At 41.9% G+C, this 22,790-nt stretch overlaps 1 protein-coding gene across 1 annotated transcript; it reads right to left on the bottom strand.

Annotated features, from left to right (window-relative positions):
* Nucleotides 1-9,553: 9,553 nt before the first annotated feature.
* tmem151bb (transmembrane protein 151Bb) lies at nucleotides 9,554-12,890 on the bottom strand (the record flags this gene model as incomplete). Its single annotated transcript, XM_080849784.1, has 2 exons — nucleotides 9,554-10,966; nucleotides 12,804-12,890. 2 exons carry the CDS (start codon nucleotides 12,888-12,890, stop codon nucleotides 9,554-9,556), a joined length of 1,500 nt encoding a protein of 499 aa, XP_080705910.1.
* Nucleotides 12,891-22,790: the final 9,900 nt, after the last annotated feature.

The following is a 22,790-nucleotide window of genomic DNA, read 5'->3' as shown; positions in this document are numbered from 1 at the left end:
TTTTAATTGTGTGTGTTGCGGCTGCAATAAATCTTGTCTTTGCTTCAAATGTAAATATATGTATTGTCTCTCTATGGTGGAAATCAGATGTATGATGGAACTTGCATATTTACTATGCACAAACATTTCAGCTGTCATGGTGATAATAGTTCCAGAGTTTCGTTATACTGATTTACTGAGCTAAGTGTTGATACACTTCGTAAGAAATTATGATCTAGGTAAAAGGAAACATCTCTGCAACAATATGGGAATTAATGCGGTGTCTTGTTCATACGGAAAACAGGTATGTAAACGCGATCATATGGATAATTTGTAGGACGACGCACACCGAAGTAGAATTTAGTGCGATGCACTGTTCTAAATCTAGCTACAGACAGACGTGAATTACATTGAAAAATCACTGTGGTCTACACAGCTGTTTTTAATTGATGTAGCCTAGAGGTGTATTTGGCTCAATGATGGTTGGGATTGTTAAAATTGTCGATTTTGGGCCAGATAGATTGCCTACTTCTTGCAAAGGCAAACCTTTGTCTGGAATACAGGCAGCTCATGAGTATGGTTGTCTTTGGAACAGAATGTGTATAAAATTAAAAATTCTTTGGTGTCGGTTGGTTTTATTGTCTGAAACGTACTGGAATGTACCTTGCGAAAACTTGGGGTAGTGAACCGAAATCTCCAGTATGGCAGTTGAAATAATCGCACAGACATTTAATCTGTGTGCCAGTTGCATGTTAGCTCCCGCTAGCATGTATGCTAATAGCTTAGTTTAGGCTAGCTAGCTGCTTATATTGTTTTACTATGGGGCTAGGCTAGTTGCTTCGCATATTGTAGCAATGGTGTTCGCGAATGAGTTGTTGATCAAGCTGTCTTGTATACTTCCACTTGCTTTTTACATTTCCATGGCTGTGTGTGTTGTGTTAACCCTGTCTCTTACTGTCTTTGTAAGAGGAGGTTGAAACTCTCAGCCCAGCTAGTCATTTATTTATTTTGATGCCACCGCCATGTTACAGAAATAAAGTCTCTTGTCCTAGAGTGGGTGACGTCACAATGGCTCAAGATTCCCCCATGTTAGTCTATGAGAGAAAAAGGTGATGAAAAAGAGGAATAAAAAAGGAGTGGCAAGGAGAACCGCCACGAAAAGATATAGCAGGTTGCACCGGATCGGGCCGGACGTTTCGGTGTTCGAACGGCGTCTGTACCTCGAACGAGCGAGGCCTGATTCGATGCAAGAAAAACGGGCGGAATAAAGAAAATTTATGAAGAACAATAGTGTGCTTCCCTTCGGGCAAGCACACTAATTAACGGACCCTTGCTGGATGTCAGAAATCTCGGATTGCTCTTGTTCATAGTGCCGCTCTTATTTACACTCTGCTCTGACTGTGCATCCTTGTCTGATCGTCTCGTTTAATGTGTTCGTTCAGTTCATGTTCTCAGTTTGGCTTGACCACGGCTTTATTGAAGCGTCTGACGTTTTTTTTTGTTTCTTTTTGTGTTTTTGTTCCCTGCCCCTGTTCTGGATTCTGAGTTGGTCTGTGCTCTGTTCTGGATTCTGTGTTGGTCTGTGCTCTGTTCTGGATTCTGAGTTGGTCTGTGCTCTGTTCTGGATTCTGAGTTGGTCTGTGCTATGCTCTGGATTCTGTGTTGGTCTGTGCTATGCTCTGGATTCTGTGTTGGTCTGTGCTATGCTCTGTTCTGCCTGCCTGGTGTATGTCTTTGTTAATCATCCTGATCTGACGCCTCCTTACCCTGTAAGCAAAATGACGTCCCCTAGACGTCCTGTAATGGTCTCTCTGAACGTTCTAAAAACGTAAATGTGTATGGTTCCCGTGACAACTTTAGGACGTTTTGCACGACGTTCCAAGACCGTCCCGTGGACGTTGCGGTGACAACTGGGAAACGTTTTCTATAGGTCATGGGGACGTTATGCAGGACGTTGCAAGCACCTCCCGAGGGCATTGTGGTTACGTCTGGGGAACGTGTTTCTATAGGTCCTGGGGACGTTCTGCAGGAAGTTGCAAGAACGTCCTGAGGGCATTGTGGTGACATCTGGGAAACGTGTTTTAGACGTCCTGGGTACGTTATTCAAGGATGCACCGCGGACGTAGCAGGCACAACCGTTTTTGCTGAGCTAAATGAAGAAAATAAAATAATAATAGATCGCGGAGCCGTCATTTTGCTTACAGGAAGTTCAAGTTCATTTATTTTACACATTTCATATGATATGCATAGACACATACACAGACACACACGATTACGGGCATGGGAATTGAACCGTAAACCTTCCTATTACTAAACGAGATCGCTACCTACTGTCCTAACACTGTCTGATTACTACTACACACAGTGTGAGACAGCCAACAAACTTAGTCTTTTTTTCTGAGGGTTTGAGGAAAAGCATATTGTAGCAATCTCAGTCACTACGCATTGAGGGTTTTCCGTAATGATTACTTTTTAAATTAACATCCATGGCACATCACGGACGTGCGGGCAGGGAGGCAGAATAACTAGCCAAACTAAGAATGATGAAATAAAATAAATATGAATGCTTCTTTACTGATCTGTGCTATAAATGTAATGTCTGCATGATTCCAATACAATGCATACATAGGAAGGTGACCAAGTGTCTAGCTTTAACATATTGAGCTTTCCATAGGCCTTCAAAGATGCTGCAACAGAACGAAGAGCTCACCGGTCAAATTGTCTGATTGGAATTTCTTTAAAAATCCCGTCTCGCAAGCAGAATCTGGATTTGACAACAATTCTAATATTTAGGCCTATAAAGCAAACGTGCACTGCCCTTATTATGTTTTAAAGGAACAGCCTAATCTGCCGTTAGAAAGTTATTTAACAACACGCATATGCTGCATTTTAAATAAAGCGCAAACCCTCGGTTTCAAACGAGGAGCGAACTGAGTGAGAAGGATCCAACATGGCCAAGCAGACTAGCCTTTAAAGCTTTTTTTCAGAGGCCAACTGAACTGAACAACAGTGATGAGGGTAAACCTTCTGACGAGGATGAACCTGTCCTGTAATACCTGCAGTGTTGCGCGTTTCCTTTTATTATAGGCCTACTGCGCGCCGAAGAGCCGCGAGCGGTATTGCAGACAGAGATTTTGAAAAATTATAGCACTCGCAGCCAGGGACGTGCAGTCATAGGAGGCGTCATTTTGAAAAGTAAAAAAAAATATATATATTAAAAAAAAAATAATAATTTTAATTATAATAATCATATATATTTATGTATTATAAATATTCATATTTCTCTAGTTATCTGTGTTACGAGTGTCATTTCTGCATGATTCCGATCATTTCGAGCATTTTTATTATCAAAATCGCTGAATTTGAGCATTTCCGGTTCCCAGTGATCAGCCAATGAACATTGGACGTGCGGTCAAGGGAGGCAGATGCATTGCAGTCTATGAACCCCTAGGATTGCGAAATCACTCCAAACTGGGTGTTACGCATGCGTGCGCAAGCGTAGAACCTTTTGAGTTGAGCTGAAAAGCATTGAAAAATATTGCAAGGGAGGCACGCACTACCACGGAATCAAGAAGGGTGGCGAGCGAGAGGGCACTTGTTGGGTATATAATCTGACGTTGGATTTTCTTCTTCACTTCTCTACTTGAGTTTGACAGCGAAAATGGAATATTGCATTGCTAACCTGAGGCATGTTGAATTAACTAAGAACGTTTAAGTATTTTAAGTTAACACAGTAGTATTACACATTTGCATTGGAGTATTTCACGTTTCCCAACGGGACTACATATTCATGCGCAACACGAACCTAAAGAAGCTAAAGGCTGTTGATGCAGGAAAGTTGCCTTGAAGTTGTGAGCAGACTAGGTAGGTGCTAATCCTGAGCTAAACTAGCCACTGACTGCATTCACTCAAGAAGAGGACAACGGATTTCCACTGATCTATACTGATAATCGTGAGTGGATTAATTTTGTTTCACCTCTAACTGACGGTTATGAGCTCCAACGAAAGTGCACCAACTTTAAATTATACTGGCCAGTAGAACATTTTGGTATTGTGTGCTATGTATGCGGTGTTTAACTGTTTATATGTTAATATGTTGTGTAAATAAATATGGAATTGTTTTTTCGAAGCTGTCCGAGCTGGTTAACTGGTCATTTAAATTAGCATCCCACCACCGTAGTTATATTTTCTCCAGACAAAATGAAATGAGCCATATCATTGGTGGGAGGGCTACATACACTAGCTTGCAACTATTAATATCTTATTAATAACTCATCATAATACAATAAAAAAAACAATCGTTTGAAAATAATGGTATTAGACAATAAAACAACGTTTTTTCAGTTCTGATCAGATGACAATTTTAAAACCATAGACATATATACATGTATATATACATTATATATATAGTTTAAACTAGAGCTCAAAATTACGGAATCACTTCCGGTTTCTGTGCCTCACCAGCTCCGAACCTCACTGCACGTCCCTGCTCGCAGCATATTGAAAATTGGAGCTTTGAACTTAGTTCAAAATTTTGAATTATGAACAATGAACTGAGCAAGTTCATGTAGAAAGTGAACTTTCCAAACACTGAATACCTGACTCATTGAACAGAGCAATGACCATGTTGCGGCGCTCATTTTAACGCCACAGCAGGTTGCGCTTAAAGGCCACTTATTGACGCGCATCAGACATAAATGTTTTTGTTTCCCATTGTAAACTTAGGAAAATAAACATGTTGCATTCTAAACTACCTGATTATGTTATTATTTAAGCTATGCAGGCGGTCAGTTTTCTTCAATAGGCTAATTTAGAAGCAGAAATAGGTTAGATATTTGGCCGGCTTTTCATTAAGATGTCGGTCAAATATAAAAAAAAATTCTGGTTCAGAGAGGACCATCAGAGGACGTCAAGGGGACGTTTTGGAAGGACCAAATGCGAATGTCCCGCAGAGGACCACAGGTAAAGGTTACGGGGACGTTTTTAAAGGACTTCCTGGGGACTTATGCTGAGTGACCAAATAATAACGTTCCTTAATAGTCCGTTTTAAGGCTGATGCGAACGTCACGCAGAGGACCTGCAGGTAAAGGTTACGGGACGTTTTTAAAGGACGTCCTGGGGACATGTGCTGAGTGACCAAATTATAACGTTCCTTAATAGTCCGTTTTAAGGCTCATGCGAACGTCGCGCAGAGGACCTGCAGGTAAAGGTTACGGGGACGTTTTTAAATGACGTCCTGGGGACGTGTGCTGAGTGACCAAATTATAACGTTCCTTAATAGTCAGTTTTAAGGCTCATGCGAACGTCACGCAGAGGACCTGCAGGTAAAGGTTATGGGGACATTTTTAAATGACGTCCTGGGGACGTGTGCTGAGTGACCAAATTATAACGTTCCTTAATAGTCCGTTTTAAGGCTCATGCGAACGTCACGCAGAGGACCTGCAGGTAAAGGTTACGGGGACGTTTTTAAATGACGTCCTGGGTACGTGTGCTGAGTGACCAAATTATAACGTTCCTTAATAGTCCGTTTTAAGGCTGATGCGAACGTCACGCAGAGGACCTGCAGGTAAAGGTTACGGGGACGTTTTTAAATGACGTCCTGGGGAGGTGTGCTGACAGACCAAATTATAAGATTCTCTAAAAGTCCGATTTAAGACTCATGCGAACGTCACAGAAGGACCAAACGTAGACTTGCTACGAACGTCAAAAACGTTCTGGTAACGTCCTCTAGCGAACGTTGTGGCGGGGACCAATTGGGGACGATTGGGGACCTTGCGAATGTCCTGTTAACGTCCTGGGGACGTTCCCTGTTTGCGGGGTAGTGACTATCACATCGTCACACTGCCCTCACCTTCGGGAAGCGCACACTTGCACTTCATGCACACAGGCATTTCTCGCGCATCCCCCAACTGTACTTCTCCCATCTAGAGCGCCCCACACACAAGTACTTCACCCATCTATGGGGTCCGTCACACAGGGGTCAACCTACCCGGGGATCCCTCACACAGTTTTATGGGCACGCCTCCGATGACCTCACAATGAGCCAGCCAACTTCTGACACCATTTGCAGTGAAGGGAGAGCGTGGTCACCGCACCCGGACTCGAACCCAGATCTACGGGGTGCCATACATGCACTCTGGCCGCAACGCCAAAGAGCCAGGCATCGATGGCATGGCAGTCAGAGCACAGACTCATCTGTAGTGACGATCACATCGTCACACCTCCTAAATGTGTAAATCAATTCTGCTTTTTCTATGTCTGGAACAGCAATCTGCTCTCCATCGGACAGGACTGGATAACTCCACTCCCTTCTATCTCCTTCCATCTTGATCATCCCCCATATTTCCCTAGAAGTTGATTTTCCAGTTGAGTCATAATAACCCTCCAATATGCTGTTTGTTTGTCATAGTTCTCCTCACCACTGCTTGTAATGGTTTATACTCAATCATGTGCTGGTTATTGTGAGCTTTTCATAATATTCAAAAACCTTGATTCCTGTTTTTAATTCTTTACACTTCTTATCCCAACCTGGCACTGCTCTTTGACTTTGTGTTCCATTTACCGACACTTTGCGGTGTGGCTTAAATGTTAAGGTCAGGTGCTCCTCTAGATTAGGTCATCGCTCTTACTGTTAGTCATCGCATTTATCAGACTTTCTACACAGAGTTTGTCCATTCTGAAAGCATATGAATGATCAACCAGACGCGGCAACCAAGATGACAGAGCAAAATGTGCAATGTTCACCACATGGCTCACTGCTTACAGCACAAGGAAGAAGGCCTTCTGCCAAAGACAACCAGCAGCTGGTGTCATATTGCCTTGTGCACAATATATGGCTTGGTGCTCTGGCTCCTCCATGCCAGCCTGTGGTGCCGGGACTGGTAATCTGGGCCATGCACTGTCTGAGATCCATTCTGTTTCTGTTCATTATCAACCCAATGTGATACACTCTGGAATAGACCCCTAGTCCATGGGTCCTTGGACACAGGCTACTTAAGGCTCCAACTGTAGTTATTTCCTTCCTGTCATGTGTGGCCACTTAACCTGCTATACTGACCATAGTTTACAATTGCAGGTTAAACGTTTGAGTAAGTTAATGAAGTAAGTGTGCCACCACTGCTAAAAGCCAATCAGACACATGTGCTAAGGAGGAGATGGGGGAGTGAAGACATGATCACAGTAGTTAGAGTGAGCTGCAGCCATCAGCCAACTAGGTGACGTTTAACACAAATAAAATACAGGGTACTAATGTGATGAATGATTCAAAAGCAATTTGGTAATGGAGGGAGTGGCCCGTGCTGATAGACTTAACTCACTCTGTCATTTGTCATCCTGCTGATAAGGCAGGTATTTTTACACACAGTAAGTACACATCTACTTTATTTGCGAAACTTCCCTTATGCAGTTGCTATTAACCTTAAGACTATCAAACATTAAAGGACTTCATATTATCAGACTCACTCTCGCGCTCCTCCTTAGGACATAGATGCGCACATTCTGCCATCTACTGGTCAAGCACCACACTGGTACGACTGACATGTGTACCTCTGGACTGACATGTATACCTCTGGACTGACATGTATACCTCTGGACTGACATGTTTACCTCTGGACTGATATGTATATCTCTGGACTGATATGTATGCCTGGATTTCAAGTTAGATACGGCAAATGGCAGTATTCCATGATGGCATTGTGTTGTATCATACTGCTGTGCTGGAAACCTCATGCCTTAAATACACATGTGTGTAAGCGGTGGACATTGAATCACAGTGTTATTTAAGTAGCTAACATAGGTGTATTCTTTTAAATGTTAAATGATATAATCCGTTATGGAACAATATTAATAATTGCTTTTCCTTTTAATAAGTTCATATTACTCACAATACTGCACCTTAAAACAAGGAAAACTTCAAAAAACTATGACACCTCTTCCTCATTCCGTCTTCTGTATGTTTTGCCACATTTGTACTGTGTGTGCTACAGAAAGGCAACAGTGTGATGGTGGAAACCTTTTTTGCTGAGTTGTGATCTTCAGTGTATAGGCTGTATAAAAAGTGGTTTACATGATAAAAGCAGTATTTTCAACAACCTTCCGCACTAAGCAGGCAGATGATGACTGTTACTGTCTTTGGACTGCCCACAATCATAAGTGGACTTATTATCTCATTCACAGCTCCTCAAAATATTTCACAATTTGGTCAACAAAGTACAGATAGCGTTCAGTCTACATTCGGCTTGTGCACTTCACCACATCCCTTGACAATGCCTCTTGTCATTAAACATCCTATTGCTCTTCGGTTACCATAGCACTTGCAGCATAAGCCATTTACAAAAGATACAGCACTCTGACATTCCTTTTTAAAATGGTATATACACTTGTATCATAGGTGTTAGCAGAGGTTAATCGTTGCATAGCCAGAGTTGCAGAGATATAGAGGGTACATGGTGGTTCCATAAGATATGATACACAATACGTGTACAAGTGTATTACCAATTGACCACACATTGTAAAATACACACAATACATTTATGGTACATATTTCTTATCACTGGCATCCTCCATGCCATCGTAACCAAATACTGTTTTTAGTCATTTGGTGTCACAGTTATTAGGAAATAAATTTGTACATCCATTTCTTTCAAATGGTGATTTATCCAACCTCGCCTATTTTGCCTATATTCTTGTTGCAAGATTGCAAGTACTGTACAAATTTGATTACTGAGTTAAGCATTCCCAGTGTCTACATAGAATATGACAGACCACAATACATCTTGGAAAGCTGCTAACAGTGAAAGTCTTATAAAACACAGTCAGCAATCACTCATATTTGACATTCAAGTGCAAAATATTTGTGTGACTACCACTTGTCCATTAAAAACATTAACCCCAAGGTTAAAAACCTGGAGTATGCACCAATGAGGAACTAATTGTAGACATAATATTTTGAGTGCAGTCCATCAGTGTGAATGTTAAGACAAATAAACATGCCTCTGAACTATCCGGGGGACATGTCTTTTGATAGCTCAGCTATTACGTATTACTTCTGTGTGATGACAGTGACTGCTGTGCTCACATTATTGCTGTGAATGAGAATAAAAAGATGATGCTATAATTGCTGGGCTATGTACAAAACTGAAACACTTTCCCACACCAAAGTAGAGTGTGATATTTCAGCGGCGTATCCATTCCCATGCACTGTGGTCTTGGCAAAACATAGCATGGTGACCAACATAGAGATATTTGGGATGTTTGGATTCCTGAGTGACAGGAGATTGATATGGAAACTCCATGACGCTGAGGTGAAGTGTGTTTGTTCTGAGAACATGTATAGAGTTCTGCTTCAACTCCACCTCCACCTTCTCTAACCAGAACAGCCCCTCTTCCAGCCCCCTCAGAGTGATGTCTCCCAGCAGGAGCCATTTCCCCCTAAGAGTGATGTCTCCACGCAGGAGCCATTGCCCCCTCAGAGTGATGTCTCCACGCAGGAGCCATTGCCCCCTCAGAGTGATGTCTCCACGCAGCAGCCATTGCCCCCTCAGAGTGATGTCTCCACGCAGGAGCCATTGCCCCCTCAGAGTGATGTCTCCACGCAGGAGCCATTGCGGTGAAGGGAGTGATGGTTGGTGCAGCTCTCGCTGCAGTGCACAATCAGCACCGGGAAGTACAATGCGTCCTGGTAGGGCGGTGGGTCCTCCTCGTCGGTCGGCAGCCGTGAGCCGGCCAGGCAGCGGGTGTTCTCGCTGGGGCTCTCCTGGTCGTCCAGGCTGGCACTGCCGCTGCGCCACAGGCAGCTACGCCGCGAGCCGTAAAGGCGGCCCAGTGAGAAGCGGCTGCCGCTGAATGGGAGTCTGGAGCTGCCACCGTTGCAGATGCTGAGTGCGCTCCGCGAGAACACAGAAGAGCTGCTGATGGCGCGGTGGCAGCGCTCGCAGTTCTGCCGGCCAAAGCCGCCCGCTCGCTGTGCCAGGTCCATCAACCCAGCTTCGGAGTAGCTGGGCACCAGCTGTTGGTTAGAACGGATGTGCCACTCCAGTTCGGTGCTGTCAATGGTGTTGACTCGCGGAATGCCACGGCTGTATGGCTGGTCCTCACACGGCGTGACAGGCAGAAAGTCCGCGCCAAATAATTTCTCCACTCTATAGTGCGCACAGGCAGTGCGATACTCCGTCAGCACACGCAGCGGCCAGGACAGAGTCAAGAAAGCTGCTGTCCAGAAGACGTAGTTGGAGATGTACCAGGGGTGGTGGTCTGGATCTGAGAAAGTGATAACAAACTCTTTGAACTCCACATTCTTCAGGTGCATGCCCTCACGGGCTTCCATGTAGTCATCCAGCCCTTCATTGTCAGTGAAGAAACGAGCCCGCTGGGTCAGATAGGAGTTCTCCGACTCCACATTGGCGAAACTGAAGCATTTGGTGAACCGCAGCTTGGTCAAGGCAGTCTTCTCCAGGCCTACTAGCTGCTTGGAGATGTCCTTCACCCCGCAGTGACCAAAGTCAAACTCAGCCTCAGCCACGTGTGTGTTGACGCGCTCGTGGTACACCTGTGTGGAGGTATAGGCATCCCCATTGCGGTAACGTGTCACCTGACGGGTGCGACGCACATAGTGATAGCTGATGGCTTTCCACCAGATGCAGGGCTTGGCCTGCTGCATGCGCTGAACCCGCTCATACACACCCTCCACGTCCACCTTGTACTGCATGTCATTACGGGCATGGCAGTGCCAGCACTCCACCAGGTAGACCACATAGAGCATGAGCAAGAAGACCAGTGGGATGTAGATGTACCCATCTGAACAGGGGCTGTCATGGTACATCATGGACTTCCCTTTGAAGGCACTGTCGAAGGTGAGGCGGGTGACCTTGGTGACGTGGCACCACACCATAGCCCCTATGCAGCCGTACATGAGCATGGAGAGAAGCAGGCATTTCCAGAACATCTCCCGGCAGAGTGACTTGCTCAGCGACTGCTTCAGAGGCCTCTGCTGTAAGGGTGGAATAATGGGGTAGAGGGGACATAACAGATTAGATTGTGCCATGAAACAAGAAAGCCATCATAGTTGTATGATGTTGCAATGTTGGTAATGTGTTGTGTTTATTTATTGTTTGTTTATTTATTTGGATCCCCATTAGCTTCCATAGAATGGTCGCTAGTCTCCCTGGGGTCCGTCGTGAGTATACATGGATATAAAACACAGTGATACATAGAAAAATACATCAAATTGTAGCATTCACGTGTCACAAAATATACATCAATCAATACATCATAAATAGAATATAAACACGTTCTACACAAAATCACACAGATAAAAAGGATCTAACAAACACAATTACGCTTTTAATAGCTAATAAATTACTCAAGAATCTGTTCTAAGAATGACAAAAAGTGACGTCTTACTGAACTCTTAAAAGTTGTGCTATTCTCTATATTTCTTATAACAAAGGGCAGCTTGTTCCAACTCAAAGAAGCTCTGAAGAGAACAGTTTTAAACATATAATTTGTACGTGGAGCCGGTGTCACTAAAAGACCATTGGAAACCTGACGCGTCGTATATGATTTGCTAAAGCCTGTGCGTAGCAACCTTTCACAAAAGAAATTAGGGGTCTTTTTCCATATCGCATTATGCATGAATCTTATAGTGTGGTATGCACACTTAGCTTCTACAGTTAGCCATGATAGCTTTCTGTGCATTTCCATGACATTTGATCACTAAGCACTAATCTGGTTGCTCTGTTTTGTGCAACTCCAGTAGATGTTTTTTGGCAGCACTAGACCAGACAACTGGACAGTATTCCAAATGTGAAAGCGCAATAGACCTAACAACATCAGCCATGATGTTGGAAGAGACATAAGCAACACATTTTCTTGCACAGGCAATACCTTTACCCATTTTTATGACTATGTCATCGATATGATCTGACCAAGAAAGCAGATTATCTAATTTGACTCCTAACAACTTTGTTTTCGTGACCTGCTCTATAGGTATCTGATCAATTGTCAGAGTTAGTGGTGGAGCATTGTCAAGTGCATACCTATTTCCAAAGACAATGCTTTTGGTCTTAGAAATGATAGTGGTAGTGATGTATGGTCCTTGGGGTCTTTGTAGTGGTGTTTGAAATGTGGTAGTCTTTTGAAGTACGTCTAGAGAAGGTGCACCAGCCAAAGGTTGTGTTTATTTGTTAATCTAATTATCTGCCAACACCAGAGATTTTGTGTGATTTGGACAATAGGGAACTCCCCATAATCTCCCAATAAAAATTATATGCTTCTCATCTCAGTATAACGACATTAAAATGTAGTTTTAAAACTACTACTAATTACATATCTGATTCAAAACACATTTCAACTAATCGGTACACAATACAAAAGTTTAACTAATCTATGCACATATTTTAGTGCTTTATATACTTTGGAGGCAAACATTTTTTAGGCACACTACAATGGAAAGGGCAGTTCCGCTACCGAACCTATATGTTCACATATGGCATGTGCACGTGCAAAACACTGTAAGATATATAAGCCTAATAAATAATTGTGAGGTCAAAGCGAGGAAATCCAGTTCCCTACGCTGAATAATTTGGTTTGCCTTTTTACTTGCCATAATGCATGTTGTTGGCTACCCAAGCAATACACTGAAAATACACAGCAACGTCTGTCTGCCACCACTGCCTCTCTCTCTGAATCGTTTGTCAAAACACACACACACCCACCCCTCTGAATATAGGCTAATGGCTGCTCGCTTCTTTTACACAGCAGTGCATGCGTCCTTGATTCTGAAGAAGAATATGTGTTAATATTATGATGGTGGCCTTTTTTAATACCTCCTCTCTGGGGGTGTCCGTCTCCTCCTCGAAAACAGTAGTGGTACTGCTTTCACTGGCAGTCGCAGCCGATGCTGGAGGGGACATGGTCGTGTTGGTGGTATAATAAGGCGTGGATCACTTCACAGATAAAAGCCGCTTATCGCCCTCGTACCACTGGCCACCGTAACGGAGATTACAGAGCTATCCGGGCAATTAGTGAATTTAAGATTTCATCAGAATGCCACAGACGTTTCGCTTCACACCCGCAAAGAGAACAAGCAACCAATGACCATATCCATAGGGATGGGTGGAACTGTCCTCTTCTAGCCTGGTGCTAAATATCCTTGGGACGAACAGTCGCGATGGAGATGACAGGTGCAGATCAAACCAAGAATTTAAACTAATTGCATTATAAGAACAAATGATCAGTACGGACTATGTATCGACAAGGGTGTCGTTGAGGATAGGTATGCAAATATTAGACTTAGATCGTCGATGTAAAATCTAATTGAGACGCCATGTCCCTATGAGAAAAACAATTACAGAGTTCTTGACGCCATTAAGGTAACCTTATGCTACGTAGGCTACCGACTACGTAGACAAATTAATCGCAACTCCTAGTCATCAGAAAATTAGAAATAACTTTCAGTTAATCAAACGGCATTCTTAGACCCAAGAGCCAAGTGTACTTCCTTTGACGGCCGCCTAATCGGGGTGGAGAACATGACCTTGGTTGTGCATTTTGTAGTAGCCAACAAGCTGTCCTCCGACGGCAGATGTCGTCAATTTAACAAATTCAGCATAAGAATATTGGCTACTATAGCCTACCATGACTGTGCAATCTTTTAACAATTTTAAACGCAAGAAAATAATTCAGGAAAATGTCAATTTAATTTTAATTTGCTCTGTAGTTGGAAACAATATCCAGAATAAAGGGTTTTCATCAGGTAGATGAATTAGAAACAGCATGCATCTTAAATGAAAATGTCTGCAGTGTGCTAGTATGGTACCAAATCCTTGATATCTGACCTCAAAGTGAATTAGATTAAGAGATGCTATACAAACATCACATGGGCATTGTGAGCCCAGGTACCTGCAGTGACCCTGAGACGTGTTCCTCAGTCACAAGCACGCTAATTGATGCTATTGTAAATTGTGAGTGTGCAGCGCTCCATTTCATATACTTTTGGCAAAGAGAAACCATTAAGAAAACCAATAAACTCATAGACACATAAAAATATATACACACACACACACACACATTAGTTTGTTACTTTACCAGCATTAGTTTAGTTTCATGGTCTATACTGGCTTAACTGGCCAACTTCACTGGCTCTGCTAATCTATGGTGTCTGGGTTGTTTTACAAATTAATACTAAACACTCCATAACATGAGATGGAACATTAAATGTACTTTAAACATATTTGTACCTGTTTCATTCTGTTTCATGGCTTTCATGTGGCATGGTCTACATTTCACCGGTCTGGTAGAAGTAAACAAATAGATATAATGGATTTGTGTTACTGCTTTTTTTCAGCAGATCAGGGGAAACCGTCCAGAAGGATGTAATCTCCAAGAAATGTAGGCTATTGGTCCGCTACAAAAAGCCACAGTACAGCTTGTCCTGAACTAGCCTAATAGCCACAAATGGTGCTGTTGCTCCTTACTAGGGTTATTTAAGGGCTCCGCAAATGTAAAGGAGCAGTCAGAAATCTAAACAAGGCGTTGGAGACTGAATACATCTCTACTAGAGAGAAACACTTCTTGAACTTGTTAGGAGTTACCTGTGAAATCCAGGACAATCGGTACATTGTCATCCTTATTGACTGTTATTATGCTGAATAAATGAAGGCAAAAAAACATCTTGGATCTATTTCCAATAGATTTCTTCAGTAGGTCAGAGAGGCAGGGCCGTCATTTAGGGGTGAAAGGTGATGACAATTCTAGGGGTCCACAGCCCAGGGGGGGCCACAAAAACCCCAGTAGCCTATTATGTAAGCTTCCCTTTCTATGTCTAAATTATTATGCATAGGCATATCTTATATGCATGCTAATGCATCAGAGTTAAAACAAAGCCAAAAAATCAAGCAAAATTGAAAAAAAATATTTCTATGGTTGGCTCCTGTTTTGAGACGTTAATTCTCTCGTACTGCAGCAGCAGCCAGCTGGTTATTAATAGAGAACAATCCGATTCCCCCCCCCGAAGATAGTGAAAGTGTTAAACTAGCTGCACAGGCGCCCTGTGGTTCACGAGAAATAGCACAGCTCGCCTGGTCCAACGCCACGAAGTTGGAGAGACTAATGTTAGGAGCTAGCGATTAGCCAACTTTCAACATTACTGCGTAAACTGAATGACACTAACATTTAACGTTACGTGTGGTCAGCAGTGTAAAATAATCGCCTGTCGAAGCTGACATTACAAAATGTAACCACTAAATATCATCGAAAGAAAAGATCAGTAAGGTTATAATTCGCCAAACGTTAGAATACGCTGTCAATTAAATCCCAGTAGCAGTAGGACACAGTTTTCCATTCTTACATGAGTGTTTGTGTTTACTAAATCTAAACTGCTATGGTAGCCTATTGACATGAGTCTTAAGCAGGGGCTAGTCTTACATCTTGACGTCCTCATACAATAATAAAGTGAAGCTGAGCTTTGGCATTGATAAGCCAATTTAGATTTTTTTTTTGTATGTTAATGCCAAGACTAGGTAGGCTAGTTCTTCGTTAGTTGTTACATAAAACATAACCACAAATGTGTACAAAAGCAGTATGAAATAAAACCTTTATATGCTGTTACTTCAGAATCAGCTGTAGCCTCTTCTGACCCCCACCCCCAGCACTCCAAAGATGCTGATGGTGGTGAGTGAGTGAGTGAGGTAGACACTTGTTGGCTATTTTGACTCATTAGTGAACTGCTGTACCATTGGCAATTACTTACACATTAGTCTCAGCTTTTTTGATTCTGTAATGAATGGCAAAATGTAGATTTATTTATAAATCTACTTAAGTCACTGTCCTTGCGGTCTACAGAGCCAGGCCACTCTACCCAAAAAATAGCAGAAACCAAAGTTACTAAAGGCAGTGAAGGGGATAGTGAATAATAATAACATGACATAATAATACCCAGTGACTCTTTGTTGAGTGGTTCATTGAAAAAAAATAACAAATTGGGTGCATTGCGTCATGCACTGTCAAGAACATAGAGGAACAGAAACATTTAGAAAAAATTAGAATACATATAGTCTAAGAAAAAAAGTTGTGTAAAATTGATCTTTGGCGATGAAAAGTCGGGGGGCGGGGGCCCACTCCAATATTCTTTCAGGGGGCCCAGAATTCCTAGCAACGGCCCTGCAGAGAGGCATGAAGCTAGCCGTTTACCTCTACAATGCAGTCCTGAGTTTCAATCATACTTGGTCGCCACTCCCGATTCTCCCATGGACGGTTACTCTTGTACCCAAATGTTTTCCCTTTTGAGTGCAGGTTCATTGATGGCCACTAGATGACAGCATTGGCTGTTAGGTACTATTTCAATAGCATTCCCAGTTCTTTTTTGGTTAGAGAAGATGCTTGTCTTGTCCTTACAGTAGATCTTGATAAGAAAACCTAGAAGATTCTTTGTAGAGTCCTTCTATTTCCAATACAAAACCATTTATTACTATGTGTGTAGAGGTTATCTTTACATTTATCAATGGACTGATGATTTATTGAAGAGTTCATATTGCCCCATGTGACAGACCCATGTGACATTTTAAGTCTCTCCTCATGGTATTGCTATTTGAAAATGCATGGCTTGCTTTATGAATGAAAGCATATTGCATTCAGAATACACCTTAAATATATTTAAGCATGAACCAAGGATTTACTTTCGGAAGTGAATGCAGACTTGGCTTGGATTTTATTTTTCATTGTATCCAAAATATCATATTTACGGTGTATTCTTAATGCAATATGCTTTCATTCATGCAAGCCTTATTTCACACTTACACGCATGAGTTTCACAGGTGAACCAAAGGCATCCTTAAAACCAAGAATTCGGTAAACACATAAATCTAACTATTTACTTTCAACCTCTCATCATAAGCGTGCCAATTAGGGATCTAAAAAATGAATCCTCAATATGCCGCCCACACTACTTAGCTCTGTAGTTTGTTGAGCTGCACATGGGTCGATGAGAACTACTGAATGTGCATGTTGTTGCTATTCATTATCACTGCTCTGTATGAAACACTCAGAAAACGAGGGACGGGGATTGTAAAGGCACTCTGGATGTTTCAAAAGATAGTCTTGCCTCTTACTCTTCTGCATCTTACTTCTGCCAAGTAGGAGTAGAGTCATAACTCCTCCTGGCAAAACGTGGAAATATCTGGGGGAGATGAGAAATAGAGGGGAATCTGGAGGCAGACTATGTAGCATCTACAGATGGTTCAAGGTCATGGATGAGTCCACTTCACGGATGGTGGAAACAAAGTGTTCTGGCCTCTGTTTTGCTCTTGCTCTTTCTTCTGAGTGGATTAGAAAGAGCAGCTCTCCAATGTCACTGTCTGTTCGCAGGCAGTGAAAGCTGTTTTGCTGCTTAGTGACAGCTTAAAGGCTGTTACTCTTTCCACTTGTGTCTCCTCATGTCAAACAACTGAGAATGTACAGTAAACAAAGGCAGGAGTTTGGATTCAATTCACCATCTCGCTCCAAGACACATCAATGGATCTGGTGGACTTCCATTAGGCGAGTTCCACAGTCAGAGATTTTAATTCTTTAAATATTTATGCAAATGTCCACAAGCTTTGGTTTCATTTGTGACTCAAGTCTTCAAGATGATCTCAAAGGGGAGTAAATGTTATAGAGACTTATATGCATGAAATTTACACAGAAGATTACCCCAGAGAAGCCACCTTTTAAATTTCCAGGGTAGTAATCTATGAAAGTCAATTACCATGTAGAAGTGAACCATTAAATGCCTTCCCAAAGAACAATCACGGTTACATGATCTTAAATTGTCTTCTCCACAAAGGAAAAAGAATGGAATGTATTATATTGAATGTAGAAGACATTAGCAATTAAATACTTTTTGCATGTATTGACACATCTGTATGCCCCCCAAATAAGCAACAACTGATTTGTAGTTTTACACAGCTCTGGATATGTTCTCTATTAAGGTTCATCTTTTAGGCCCGATTAGCTTGCTCTAACTCCATCACCACATTTCTGTGATAAATGGAGAGACAGATGAAATATATTAACACATCACTCAAGACTAGTGATGATCTCCTCATCCTGAAACGGATACGCATGTGTATTGTATGACTGATGTACTTGTCCTTCTCCATGACCAAAATGTTTATCTATTTCCTATGAGTTTCATTTGCTGTCAGCAGACCAATTGCTTTTCGCCCCCTTCTTTCATTAGAAAGCCAAACTCACTCAATCTCTCTTACATTATTCAAATAGAATTCATACATTAACATACAAATTAAATAATGTTTTGAGTCCTGCACAAGTGATGAGTTGGTGCCAAGAACCCAATTTGAGTTTATCTCTGAAATACCACTAACGACTGTGAGATATTGATCTACAGTCAGGAGGAGAACACGGCACCCTGTCACTCTGCCTTCACATGCCTAAACTGAAAGTAAGAGACAGATATCAGGCCTCAGCCTCAGAGTAAAGGGCTGGGCTCTGATGGACTCCTTCCAGTGCTTTCAGATCCCTGTGTTGAAGCGCTCATAATGCTACTCTTTGTGCCACGATGAAATGCATATTTATGAAACTGCAAATCACTATTTAGGTAACACACCCATCCTTTCCTTGCAGCATCAGTGACACTGTGAGCCTCTTGAATTATTCAGTGGCTTTAATCTTGGGTATTATGGCTTGTTTGCAGCCTTTTAAAAAACCTTTCTGACATGCAGCTTGATCCGTGATTCTTACAGTGGTGTGCACAAATAATCCTAATTGATTCCCAGCAGCGGGTTTCCTGGGCTTGCAGGTAGGTCAACACCTTCTCTGCTCATGCTTACAATCTGACTGATGAGAATTTATATAGTTTCAACTTTTGCCTTCCCAAACCTTTGTTTCCATTGTAATCAACATTCACAGACCTAAAAGTGAAATCCTCTGTCCTTCAGTATGACCCCAAAACTGTGGATTGGCTTGTTTGTCAGTAGGTGCTGTTAATTTATAAAGATAAGATTGAATTGTATATTTTCCTTATTGTTAAGATATTAGATTAGATAGCTTGATCATACCTCTGCATCATTGAAAATGAGTGCTACCCTCAATGTCTTCCTGATAATATGAAGGTTGAATGAGTAAATGAATAAAAACATTTTCAATGCAGATGGAAATAGCCATCAGGACAATTTAACAGCGCTTTCCAAAATGGAGTCATTTACCTTTGGTAGTGTAAACACTACTTACGTATGTCATGCTCAGGCACAAGGGATACATCTCAGGAAGCTATTTCACAGCAGTTGCCGCAGAGTGGGCAAACATAAATGTTAATAAGGTTTTAGAGTCTACAACTCAGTATTTAAATCACCTGCTTATGTTTACATACTAACCTCTGGGGGAATTAGTTCTTGGCATGTTGTCAAAGAGAGCTTCACTTGTAAATTATGGAGAACAGTTTAGAAAAACCTGCATGCTTTAGTAGATTTTCTGGTAAAAAAAAAAAATGATTGCTGAATTTAATGAATGCATGACATGGCATTGGATCCCTTGGCTGAAAACTTGAGATGACAAGACAACAGCTGGAAAAGTATACCTGTACGACAAAGCAACTCTTGCCTTCATGGTATCCAAGTATGTAAGACAAGAGCTAGAAGCAATGAGAGCCAGATATGAGTCTTGAAATTGATTACCTATCAAGAACCTTACAACAGGTCAGCAGTCTGCAGGTGCTCTGAGCTCTTTGTAGTTGCAAGAAGATGGCTCAGTGCCAGGGAGTAGTACTGTGCAAACGTATGCCTGAGGCTGGGCTAAACTGCTCGGAGAGTGAAGCAGAGGCAAACAGCTTGTCTTTGTAGATGAATGGAGGGTCACTATGAAAGGGAGACAGTGAACAGTTAAAGCTGATGGGGAGTCTTCTATTTGACCGTGTCCTGTGGGAGGTTCTGTGGAAGACTGAGATTGTTCCAAGTGCTGCATGCGCTACCTTGCAGCCACCAGACAACATGTCCAACCCTGGATGCAGGCAGTCCCCTAAGCTCCAAATGTTGGGCCAAACACCTGTCACCTCCACCACCAGCAGCCCTGCTCTGCCAGCTAGCATGTTTCAGCTCAACCAGCACAAATACTATTTATCTGTCTTTCTCGGGCACACACACACACACACACACACACACACACACACACACACACACACACACACACACACACACACACACACACACATACCCACACACACATGGAGGTTTACCAACACACGCACACATACTCAAATACACACAAACAATAATGCTTGGATCTCAGGCAGTGAGAATATTAAGGATTCTCTTCACGATAGGTTGTCATAAGCAGTTGCACATTCATCCCTCTCTGAGTCTCTTACCCTGAGAAAACAACAGCAGCAAAAATCCTCTGACTTGTTTGAGGAATAAGTCTTTGGTTGACAATATAGATTCTCTCCAAAAGGTCTGTTTATGAATACAACCTGCACTTGTGTGTGTGTGTGTGTGTGTGTGTGTGTGTGTGTGTGTGTGTGTGTGTGTGTGTTTGCGTGCAGGCTGTGTGTTCTGCTTCTGTGTGGTTGCTAACCTCACTAAAAGTAATCTGGGATACAAGCTGTTTCATAAAATCCTGATCTAAAATTAAATTCTTTCTTAATCCCTGGAATGACCCAGAGCTTAAATCATGCATGAATAAGGGCATTATGAAAATGAAGAAATTATGATAATCAGAGATGGGCCAGGTTTGTGAGCAATGTGAATTTGGGAGGTAGAGAAAACCATCTCAAATAGTTTTACTTTTTTGATTTGTACTTTTTCCAGTATCTTGCTCCATGAACCTGATGTTCAGGCTTTACAAACTCAACCATGTGTAACAATTATGATAGGATTTCAAGCTGCTGATCATGGGCTGCCAAATAAGACACACTTACTGAAACATTCAATACTATTATGTACTGTATACAATAACATGCAGTCTAATCTATCAATAGGTGATATTGTATAAAACCCAGGTTCCAAATGATTGGGGGAAAACGGAGTGTCAATTACTTTTAATCAACAGATGAGTGAGTCAAACCCTGAAGCCAAACTGGTGGGATGATGCAGTGAGGTGAAATCTGAAATGCACAGTATATAGCTTTTACTGACACATGCTTTAAGAACTTTAAACATGTATGTATTCCATTTACATACTATGCATGCCTCTGTTGTCTCTGTCTCTAAAGTGTTTGGCATTTCTAGGCCTTGAAAGTGGTGCGCTATTGTACAAACACTCAAAATGACACATAGAAACAAGACTCCTCCTGTTTAACTTACATACATATACCTACACCAAGAGCAAAAAACAATTATCTGTGGCCGAAGTAGTTAAAGCACTTAAGGCTGTAGAGGGAAATGGAATATAAGGGACATTCTTACTGAGGACAGTGAATGGACGCTGTTAAAAGAGCTTAACACTATGACTAGACATCTTCTTCTATCCTACTCTCTATGTAGCTTTATTGAAAAAAAGATTTAGAATAGTGATGCTGGGAAAAGAATAAACTAAATCCTCTCCTGCTCAAGCAAAGGAGGAAACTACTAAACGAAAAAAGACCGGTTCTGTAAAGTTATTTTTCAGACTTTCAGAAAGACTTACCAATGAGGTCAAAATGGGGTTTGATACTCTGAACAATGAATCATGTGATGCCATGGAGGGATTGGCACTCAGAGGCCTGTGATTAGAGCTGGTGGTCCTGAGGAAAGTGATTACTCTCCCCGGCCCCACACAACCAGAGCACACAGAAATGCACGGCTGACAGGAAGTGCAACATGTGGAATCCTGGGAAAAAAGAATATGTTGGCATAATGAAGAGGAAGTCAACGGCGATGATTATGCCATGACTGGTGATTATGCCATCTTCAAATGTATTTTATGGTCTACTTGAAAGTCAGCATGATGCAAGAAATACATTTACGTCAACGCTCATCCTACGCCTCCAGGTACATATGATTTACTGACTTCAAATGACTTGCAAGTAGTTTTAATCAGAGAGCCTGTCCTATTTATTGACTGTACTCGCGAAAATCCCAGCTCTCCTCAGGTCTGTCACACTGTGACTGACAAAGCCAATGGCAGGAAAAGAGCCTACATATGTGAGCAGTTTTATTTTTCATCACAGTCTTTCATACAGTTCATATCACTGTCTTGTTTTTGGCTAGTAGTGTAAGAGTTAGCTACCTTTAATTTTCTGATGATTTAATTGTTTATTTTAATTGATGATTTATTATTTTTCATGAAGTTGTTCCTGTGTGACAAACTGGTTTCGCTGTGTACTGGTTATAATGACACTCCACTGTGTAGAAATGGCACTATCCCTATAGCATGTCATCAGCAGAAGCCATCCGAACCTGGGAATGATGAAGAAAATCATCCTGCCAGATGGTAGTTACAGCTTTACTTACCTTTACGTTAATTAACCTAAGTATAACTTTGTACTTTAACCACAGTATTTTGAATAAAATGTGGAAATCATAATTGTACATGTACCTAGCCTATATAATTCTCACCTGTTAATATGAACTGAGCTGAATCATAATGTTGAATTACTTTGAGTTAGTGCATGAACATGGTGGCTTTGCCAATTTTATTCCACAGTCTGTGCTGAGAGCTTTGCATAGCTATTCTTCTCATCTCAACAGTTTATTGCATGAATCACTGCAAGCTTACAATGTAGATATGGGAGCTGATATGCGTTCACTCCTGCTGTCTTCCCTCCCTGCGCCTCCTCAGTCCCTGGTGCCCCCTCCTCACACGTGTTCAGTAAGTGCATGGAGCCGGGGCACACTGGATACAGG

This window comes from Sprattus sprattus, assembly GCF_963457725.1.
Source record: "Sprattus sprattus genome assembly, chromosome: 13".
Taxonomy (NCBI): Eukaryota; Metazoa; Chordata; class Actinopteri; order Clupeiformes; family Clupeidae; genus Sprattus; species Sprattus sprattus.
The sequence above is the reverse complement of the archived record's forward strand: the minus strand, read 5'-3'. Positions and strand labels throughout refer to the sequence as shown.